This window comes from Mastomys coucha, unplaced genomic scaffold, assembly GCF_008632895.1.
Source record: "Mastomys coucha isolate ucsf_1 unplaced genomic scaffold, UCSF_Mcou_1 pScaffold21, whole genome shotgun sequence".
Classification (NCBI taxonomy): Eukaryota; Metazoa; Chordata; class Mammalia; order Rodentia; family Muridae; genus Mastomys; species Mastomys coucha.
This window is the reverse complement of record NW_022196904.1, coordinates 160568491-160579362: the sequence shown is the minus strand read 5'-3', so window position 1 is coordinate 160579362 and position 10872 is coordinate 160568491. Positions and strand designations below refer to the sequence as shown.

At 38.8% G+C, this 10872-nt stretch overlaps 1 protein-coding gene across 1 annotated transcript in view; it reads right to left on the bottom strand.

Annotated features, from left to right (window-relative positions):
- The window catches only part of Jak2 (Janus kinase 2), a 67970-nt gene that overhangs the window by 44118 nt on the left and 12980 nt on the right, over nucleotides 1–10872 (bottom strand). Inside the window, exon 3 of the mRNA XM_031390053.1 lies at nucleotides 9132–9382. Within this exon, the coding sequence (XP_031245913.1) occupies nucleotides 9132–9357 (226 nt within the window). The 5' untranslated portion in view covers nucleotides 9358–9382. The remainder of the gene's footprint in view (nucleotides 1–9131; nucleotides 9383–10872) is intronic.

Genomic DNA, 10872 nt, shown 5'->3' with positions numbered 1-10872 from the left:
CACACACACACACACACACACACACACACACACACACACACACACACATGCCCACAAAGGCTTAAAGAGTGCTAGAGAAGTGGCTTCACATTTAAGAGAGCTTGTTGTTATTGTTGAGGACCTGGGTTCAGTTTCCAGCATGTCACAGCAGCTTACAACTATCTATAACTCGAGTTCTAAGGCATCCAATGCCCTTAAGCACCAGGCACACATGTGATACACATACATACATGCAGGCAAAACACATAAAATAAATATAAAAAATATTTGTAAAGGTCGAAGGGCATTAGTCTAAAAAGTACATAGAACATAGCAATATAATAGTATATATTCCAAAAAGAAAGAAAGAAAGAAAGAAAGCCAGGCTTTGGTGGTGCATGCCTTTAATCCCAGTACTCGGAAGGCAGAGGCAGGCAGATTCTGAGTTCAAGGCCAACCTGGTCTACAGAGTGATCCAGGACAGCCAGGAGTACACAGAGAAACCCTGTCTCAAAAAACCAAAAAAAAAAAAGAAAAAAAAGTCTATATTATTTTTCAAGCATATATTAAACCATCCACACAGCTGCATACATGTACATACATGCACCAAATAATCACCTGGAACTCAAAACAAGTCCTCACAAGTGTGAAAAGTAAGCACGCGCGCGCGCACACACACACACACACACACACACACACACACACACCATCTTTTCCAGCTTTTCAATTAAGTCAGAACTGAGTACATGTTTCGGTTTGTTTGGTTTTTAAGATTTATTTATTTTATTTATAAATACAATGTCAGACACCCCAGAAGAGGGCATCAGATTCCATTACAGATGGTTGTGAGCCACCATGTTGTTGCTAGGAATCAAACTCAGGTCCTGGGGAAGAACAGTCAATGCTCTTAACCACTGAACCATCTCTCCAGCCCATACAATGAGTTTTAAAAGGGAAAGTTAATAGTGCAGATTAAACAAAAATAATCAATGATGTTAATTTGCTTTAATAATTAACAAAATTACAGCCATTGCCATATCTAATAAGGAATAAAAATAGGCACGAGCAATTTATAAAAAGCTTAATTAAAAGCAAATTAAAAGACAAAGTGCTAGAGGAACATTACACTAATATATTTGAAAATATGGACAATTTTCAGAAAAAATATAACTTTTAAAAAGATTCAGAAATAAAAAACTAAGTAAAACTATATTAAAGACATTGAATCTATCTACCTCTTTTTTTAATGGAAAATAAAGGTTGAAGAAAATAAAAGGAAAATCCAGAAAAAATAAAAACAACCAGGTATAGAAGCTACACGAAAGTACAACCAAAACACCAAAGACATTTTGTTTTAACACAAACTTATATTTATCAAAATATAAGTTTTTTTTGTTTTGTTTTTGTTTTTATTTTTTTATTTTTTTTTTTTTTTGGTTTTTTGAGACAGGGTTTCTCTGTGTAGCCCTGGCTGTCCTGAAACTCGCTCTGTAGACCAGGCTGGCCTCAAACTCAGAGATCTGCCTGTCTCTGCCTCCCAAGTGCTGGGATTAAAGGCATGTGCCACCACTGCCCAGCAAAATATAAGAATCTTAAACTAAGTACTAACAAACCTAATCCATAAGTGTTTCTTTAAAAAAAAAAAAAAAGCACAACAAAGTTCATTGTTCATTTATCATAGGATTGCAGAGAAAGCTAATTTAGAAAATTAGTAGATTCTATTAATGTAATATATCAAAATAACACTATAGAAGTTGAAATGGCAAAATGATAAAATTTAAATCCTAAGTACACTGGTTTGTACTTTGTACTTATATAAAATATTAACTGAAGTATTTTAAAATTAAAAATAGAGATTAAAAATTAATAATGGTAGTGCATGCCTTTAATTCCAGCACTTGGGAGGCAGAGGCAGGTGGATTTCTGAGTTAGAGGTCAGTCTAGTCTACAGAATGAGTTCCAGGACAGCCAGGACAACAGAGAAACCCTGTCTGGAAAAAAAAGAAAAAAAAAGAAAAAAAAAGGAAAAAAATTAACAATGGTACAGAATGAAAATATTATTTCTAGTAAAGCAAATCCACAGGACAGGCATGCAACACTGAGTTAGTGTTTAAAGAAATGCAAACGAGTCGCTCATGACAGCACCTCACACTATTCACTTCAGCAACAACAACAAGATTCCCACTGGTCAGTTGTCCTGTGAACTACAGTTGTTACAATTTCATTAGAAGTACAAACTGCGGTAGCTTTTGAGAGCAGTATCTAATTTGAGGACCTTGTGTGTATAAAATACTTAAACACTTCCTCCTATGTTCCTGTGCACCTAAAGGAGCTGTGACATGGTGACAAAGCAGTACATAAATTTCAGGAAGAAGAACCTGTGACAGTGCGAGCTGGGCTTTGGAGTGTTAGCAAGTTCAACAAACAATAGGAATAAAAGTCACTGGCTTAAGTAGATTTTGTCAATACTTTTTAAGAAAATAATAAATGTAAATGATTAACTCTAACCTTTAGTATAACTTCTAATAAAACTAAAAATATGTTAAAAGTGAGACTCAAATGATATACTGTTATACTGTGGTGGTTTGAATAGGAATAGTCCCCACACACTCACATGTTTGAATGCTTGGCCCATAGGGAGTGGCATATTAGGAGGTGTGGCCTTATTGGAGTAGGTGGAACCTTGTTAGAAGAACTGTGTGGAGATGGGCTTTGAGGTCTCATATATGCTTAAGCCATGCCCAGTGACACAGTGGAACTCTTGGCCCTTCCAGCACCATGTCTGCCTGCATATTGCCATGCTTCCTACCATGATGATAATGGACTAGACCTCTGAAACTTTAAGCCAGTCCAGTTAAATGGTTCCTTTTTTTGTTTGTTTGTTTGTTTGTTTTGGTTTTTTTGAGACAGGGTTTCTCTGTGTAGCCCTGGCTGTCCTGGAACTCACTCTGTAGACCAGGCTGGCCTCGAACTCAGAAATCCGCCTGCCTCTGCCTCCTAAGTGATGGTTTCCTTTTTTAAAGTTGCCATGGTCACAGTGTTTCTTCACAGCAATGAAGCCATAACTAAGACATATACCACCAAAAAATTAAGCACAAAAAAGACTAAAGAAATGCAGGAGTGGGGGAGGGAAACAAAGACTGAGGGAACTAGTCCAACTTGAAACCCATCCCATGGGCAAGCACCAATCCCTGACACTATTAATGATTCTCTGTTGTGCTTGCAGGCAGCAGCCTAGCACGGCTGTCCTCTGAGAGGCTCTGCCTAGCAGCTGACTCAGACAGATGCAGACATCCAGAGCAAAACTGTGGATGCAGCTGGGGGACTCCTATGGTAGAATAGGAGCAAGGATTGCAGGCCCCAAAGGGTGAAAGATACTTAGGGAGTCCCACCTGCTCAGAGGAGAAGGAGTGGGGGAATGGAGAAAGGATTGTGGGGGGATGACTAGGAGGGGGGCAATGATCTGGATGTAAAGTGAATAAGTAAAAAAATTAATTTAAAAAAGAAAGATACAGTAGATAGAAAAGAATGAAATAGTAGAAATTAATATGTGCTATCATTATTTCAAATGCAAATTCATATAGCTATCCCATTAAAACCAGAGATTCCTCATATGGATAAAAATACATGGCCTACATACATGATGTCCTTAAGAGACTCGATTAAAATCTAAAGATGCAAATAGGTTGTTGAGAGGAGGAGAAAGATAGAAAAAAATCTACACAAATAACAAAAAGGAAGCCAGCATGGTTTTACTAATATAAGAAAATAAGATTTAAAGTGAAAAATTAACAACACTAAATTAATAAGGTTAAAAATTGACAACCAAAGACAGAACAATTATCAGCACACTATAAACCAAAAACTTAGAAGTAAAGGGGAAAATAGACAACTCAACAATACTAGTTGGAGAATTCAACACACTATTCTCAATAAAGACAAAAACTTAATACTACAAATCAACTAGATATTACTAACATATAAAAAAAAACCTTGCCCAACAGGGCAGAATGCACAGGGCAGAATGTAAAATATGCTCCAGGTTCATACATCTCAAAATCAATGTTAATAAATTTTTAAGGTTAAAACCATCCAAAGTTATCTTCTCTGACTACACTATAAGTAGTACATTAAAAGAAAAATATTTACTCGAAAAAAAAAACAAAAAAAAAGAAAAATTTTAATTTCACAAATATGTTAGAATTGAATGTATCAAGAGAGATGAGAGAGGCTCACCCCCTCTGAGGTACTGAGAGCATGGTAAGCAATCTTCAACTCGCCAGCTGTGTTAATGAGAAGGCTTGAGGACTTACTATAAGCTGTGTCACTTACTATAAGCTGTGTCAGTGAGAAGGCTTGAGGACTTACTGTCAATGAGAAGGCTTTGAGGACTTACTATAAGACCTCCTCCTTGCGCTCATTTTCCCGTAAATAAGCAGATACTGGAGAATAGGGCAATTGGACTCCCTAATTGGCAGCCAGTCAGACTTTCTCTTCCTGCCCTGGCTGCCTTAAAAAAAAAAAAGGGTGGGGGACAAACAGCCAGCTGGACTCCCCTCATGCCAATGCTGGCCATTCTGAGCACTCTGTGGACTCCTGAGGAGAACTACACAGCTGCTTGGTGCAGCTCTGGAAGCAGTCTCAGCCAGCACTATTTCAAAGACTGAACTAGACTTTTACTATCACAAGCCTCAGTGAACTAGAGATGATCATGCAAGCACTACCTCTCAGGCCAGAGCAAAACACTTCCCTTGGCGGCCTGACAAAGGACTACTATGACTGGACAGGCTGAGACTGGTGGAAGGACAAACCTTCCTTCACATGTGAGGTCTGCTGTGCTTGGTCCAAACACTCTTACCCAGCCAGCTAAGAGACATCATCCTGCTCTGTTTCCCCTATATTTTAACATTAGGCCCAAATGAAATATTCCTCTTCAATGACCCTTTATTGCCTACTTCGAATACTGTGGTTGGGCTGGTAACAGGAAAAAGCATCAGGTGGAGAGCCGCAGCAATGGCAACAGCTTAGCAGCTGATGGGCTCAGCTGTAAAAATCAACCCGGGAAGGAACCAAATGCTTGACAGCGGAAGAATCAGCAGAACCATTAACGTACTCAACCATGGTAAAGGAGACCAAGGTACAAAGAGAATAGAGACCTTGGGGCTCAAGAATATACAAGTTCTGTAAAGATCCAGAAAAGAGAAACTGCAGGCCTATGGGAGCCTTCTAGAGACCTGTCAGGCCTTTAGGAAAGGGTCTCAGATACCCCAAGCCTCAAAGGTCAAAGGAACACTGACCACTGTTAAGGGCTGAGGAATCCCAATACCTAGGCCTGCCTGCGAGCACAACTCTAGTTGCTGCTAAGAGCTAAGAGTACACAAGAGCAGCAGCACGCGTGCAGCTAAGACTCCCACACAGAGCCGTCACCACAGGGACTGCTCCCAACTGCCCGCATCCCTGCTTGTTTCTGTTAAGTGCCAAAGATTACAAATGACCAATGACTAACACCAGGAGACTTTCAAGCACCAGCCCTACACAGGATGTCTCTCACAGCCCTCAGGCATCTTTGAGAAAAAAAAGAGGTAGAAATACTTTAAGAGCTAAATGTGGTAGGTATTTCCAAGGATAATTGTGTTTTCCAGACACAACAGGGTTGATGCACACAGAAACTCAGAGATTATGATCACAAACACAAGACCCACACAAGCTCAAACTATACAAAAGCCCAGCACAGAGAAAAAAGTGTGAAGTTGGGTGGTGAGAGGAATATCTATGAGGAGGTAGGGGAGGGAAAAAGGATATGATTAAAATATATTGTATAAATTTTTTAAAATTAAATTAGATAATTAGATAATTTGATTTTGTAAAATAAAATTGTAACATTAAAAAAATAGCTACATGATGTAATCACTACTGAAATATCAGCTCTCCTTTATATAGAAGTGACAAATTAATCACAAAATTCATGGGAAAAAAACCAAAGGCACTAAAATTGTCAAATAATCTTATAAAAGAACAATAAAGTTTAACAACTTCTACTTCCTGTTTATAAAACTTGCTAAGGGCTAAGGAGGCAGTTCAGCCTCAGGAGCACACTGCAAATAATAAAAAGTAACTTACCAGCAAGCCACAGGGATCCAAGCAGTATGGCAATGGCATTAGGAAAATGAACATTTAACTACACTGCATTTCAACAAAGTAAAATAAGACTTTCTTGGATTTAAAGCATATATACATATATGTATACTAAATTAAAATATATACATGGTTTATATAAATAAAATATATGTATAAATACTTTATATAAACAAAAACTCAGCAATCCAACTGCTTATGCCACCAAAGTACTAGGATTAAAGATGTGTCATTATACCCAGCTAAAATATATTTTCATAGAACACTTATAAATTTAAACTAAAAAATTAAACATTTTAGTTATTTTATTATGCAATCTTTTATAAATAGTACTTTTAGATTAAAATAAAGTGTGTGCATGAGTGTTTTGCCTTCCTATCTATTTATGCACCACCACATGTGCCTGGTGCTTGCAGAGGTCAGAAGAGGGCACTGGATCCCTGGGAAGAGGAATTGGGACTGCTGTCACTGTCAGGACCCTGGAGCCCTCAACAAGCCCTCTAAGCTCTGAGCCACCCACCTCTCCAGCTCTATATACTTACCTTTAAATATCAGCCATATTAGTAGCTTTTGGTGGGTGGATGGATACACATGAAAAAGGGAACCAACCTATTACCCCTAAAGCGAGCCAAGCGGAAAGTACAAAACAGCCTATTCACTTTCCTCTAACTTTGTGTCAAGAAAGAAACAGGGTTCAAAGGCCAAGACAAAAGGGTTAGTCCTTGGGATGGCCCATGCAATTGAGTTTTAGGCCTACATACTTCCTCAGTGTTCCACCCTTCCCAGTCTCCTCACACTTACTGGAGCTCTATCTATAACATTACTGAGGCAGAATGGGCTTCGCTACACACTTTATTCACTGGTTTCTAAATGTAAATGCTATAGATGAAATAGAATAGGGTGACACTTTTTAGGTGCTTATGCCTTTTCATTCATATCGTGAGTCTGATAAATAATAAATTATCAGTGATATTGAACAGCCTAACTGGGCATTTTATCTGATTTTTAATATGGACTGAAGTAAAACTGTCACCAGAGTAAAACATGCAATATGAGATTTGTGTGTTTTTATATGTGCATGTATGTGTGTTGCTAGGGGTCGGCTCAGGGCCTTGGAGCTCTATTGCTGAGTTGCAGTCCCAGCCCTCTTTAAAAAAAAAAAAAAAATCTTTAAACTACTTTAAAGGAGTTAGGAACACAGCTATATTTCCTAACTTCCTTACAGGGCTGAAAAGATGTCTCAGTGGGGAAGGGCACTTACTTCACAGGCACGAGGATTTGGGTTCAAATTCCCAGAACTCCTGTAAAAAGCCAGATGGCTGTTTGCTTGCTTATAACCCTAGCCCTGTGCGGAGTGGACATAAGAGGACTTGTAGGGTTTGCTGGACACCAGTCTAGCTCCAGGTTCAGTGAAGATTGGGATTTCCTGGACATTTAATGGCTATTCTGACCTATACTAATAAGCTAACCTCATCTACATTGTTAAATAAATTAATAAATTGTTAATATTACATAACATTAATATATGCAAACAAAGTAATGTTAGGATTTTATGACTATTAGTAGATATTTAATTTACCTCTAGCACAGAATTATACTACTACTTAAAAGTAAAACATCAACTGGTCTTTTTATTAAAAAAAAAATATTTAAATACCATAATGATTCTTAAGTAATCTCAATGGGCCTATAAAATGTATCAGTTCTGCAGAAAGAGCGCTATAGTTTTAGAAAGGCCATAAAAAGGTAAAATTTATGTGATAGTCTAAATAAATGCCCTTCCTGCACCTCCCCTACCCTTCCTTCCCAGCCCCATTCCCTATAAGCTCATAGATCTGAATGCTTGGGTGGGAAAGGGGGTGGGCGTGGGGGGCTGATGGTACTATTTGAAAGAATTAGGAGGTGTGGCCTTGTTGGAGGAAGTGCCTCACTGGGGGTGGGTTCTGAGGTTTCAAAAAGCCTATGCCAAGCCCAGAGCTTTCTCTTCTTGCTGCCTACAGATCTAGGTGTAGAACTCTAAGCTACTTCTCCAGCTCCATGTCTGCCTGCATGCAGCCATACACTCCACCATGACACCATGGTGACAACGGACTAAACCTCTGAAACTATAAGAAAGTCCCAGTTAAATTCTCTCTTTTTAAGAGTTGCTGGGGTCAATGGTATGTCTTCCCAGCAACAGAACGGTGACTAAGACAGCCACTTCCTCATAAGTTTCAAGATTTCAAGGTACACACAAACATAAATAAGTAAATAAATAGAAATGTATTTACTGGCTTGACAAAAAACTTCAGGAGTTAAAAAAAAATGATCTTCTGCCTATAACTGTAAAATATTTAATCAGGAATTTTACCCAGGAGCTGGAGAGATAGCTTAGCCATTAAGAGTACTGAATGTTCTTGATGAAGACCTTGGTGGCAGCTCACAACCATCTGTAACTCACACCCTCCTCTGGCCTTCACAGAGACGAGGCATACAAGTGGTGTGCATACATACATGCAGGTAAAATGTATATACATACAAACTAAAGGTAAATAAATAAGAATTTTACCCACATGCATATTCCTTCCATACTGTGCTAAGGATGAAGTTCCAAGATCTCCTTATGAAACTGGAGATGATAGTTATATCTGTAATCTCAAAATCTAAGAGCCTGAGACAAGATAACAGCAAGCTTAAGGCCAACCTGGCTATACAGTCAGTTCCAGACCAGCTTGGGCTACACAGCAAACCCCGTATCACCTGAAAAAAAGACTGACTTATGAGATTGCCCATGACAAGAGTCGTTCGTCACCTACTATGGTCTCAGCAAACAGTTACAGGCTTCAATTTGTTTTGACATCTGCTCTGTGTCCATCACTTTAACTTCTACTTTAATATTGTCATTTGTTATGCATGTAAAAACATAGCTAATAGCCATAATAAATTATATACATACATTATATTAAAGTAACATAATGACCTAGAAATAAGCAAAATAATAACTATAAATAAGAAAAGTGGTGAATTTCAATACCTACCACAAGCTTTAGAAGCAGCCACGCAGATTTCTTCTGCAACATACTCCCCATTTGGAAACTTGAGATACTCGCCTTCAGCTTGCCCAAGAGAATGGTACAGATACACTTGAAGGACTGGATCTATCTGCTTCACAGAATTAGCATTTCCAGGAATATCACCATTCTGATGTACAGGAGATGTGGAGGGTGCCTCCATTTCTGTCACTGTAAGGCAAGCCATTCCCATCCAGACCCTTTTTCAGATCATTGGCCTATTAGAGAAAACAATAAAGTGGCATTAGGAAAGCTACCCTCAGATACAAAGAAATCTTACTGATAGCCACGACTGTCTAAGTGACTGACTGAATAAATACATACACTACCACACAGAAAGTACAGCACAAAATACTAGCACATGACAATCATAAAATCCCAGCTATAAACCTAATAGGGGAATATAAATATGTAGCAGTAACTAAACAAACATGAGCCAGAGATGGTTCAGCCATAAAGAGAATTGTTCTTCCAGAGAACCCAGTTAGATTCTCAGCACCCACATCACAAGTGGCTCATAATCCTCTGTAACTCTAGTTCCATGGGCACCAACACTTCCTTCTGCCCTCTACACACAGCAGGAAGGTATGAGGTATGCACACATACACACACACACACACACACACACACACACACACACACTTGCAAAATAAATTGTTGAGGTACAGTGTGTAAAGGCTTGTCTTTGTATATTCAATTGTTAACTCTGTACAACAGAGAGTTAAATGCTGGCAGGATCTTGGTTTTGTTATTTCTATGGCCAATCTCTGGCCCCATATTTGTAAATATCCATCTTTCCTCACAAGCCTAGAGGCAATCTAGAATTGTATCTGAACGGCTGTAAAAAGGAGCTAACGGACAATAGTGGGGCAGAGAGTGGAGGGCAGAACTTCCCGGGATGCTGGGAGAAGACTCACCAGTAGACATAGAGGTGAATGAAGGATGGGCCAGTGAGGAAGAGCTACCCATGTGGCAGGACGCAGTGCCAGGACTGGTCAGGCTAAGCTAGATAGCTGGCTACAGGCTGCCATAGGTAAAAGGTCTATGCTTTAAAATATTAAAAAGTCTCTGTGTCATTATTTATACCGCTGTCAGGTCCTAGTAAGTCCCATTATAAATAAAAAATTTAAATAAATCAAAACAACAACGCAAATTCATTACACTTAAATGAGTTACAGACAGTTGAAGACTTCATGCATAGGAACATTACCACATGAACTACCCTGACAACTGTTTTCGTGAAGGGAGAAGTCCTAGCCTCAAACTAGAATAATCTGATAAGCTGGGTTTTTAAAAGTCAGATTTAAAACTGATTTTGGAAAATACACTGCATTTAGAGGTAGTCTAGGGGAGTACTAAAAAGTGCCCAGTACAGTGTGAGCTCAACAATTCACTGTGCTGAATTAAAACAGCGAGAACTTCACACCCTCAAGGGAGGAGTAAAAGCACGGATATGAGCCAGATGGTGGGAGGCAAGCATAAGGACATAAGCAACACAAACCAAGGTTACTTGGCATCATCAGAACCCAATTCTCCCACCATAGCAAGTCCTGGACACACCCAACACACAAGAAGAGCAAGATGATGATGGAGGACTTTAAGAAGGACATAAATATCTCCCTCAAAGAAATACAGGAGATCACAGGTAAACAGCTAGAAGCCCTTAAAGAGGAAACACAAAAATCCCTTAAAGAACTACAGGAAAACA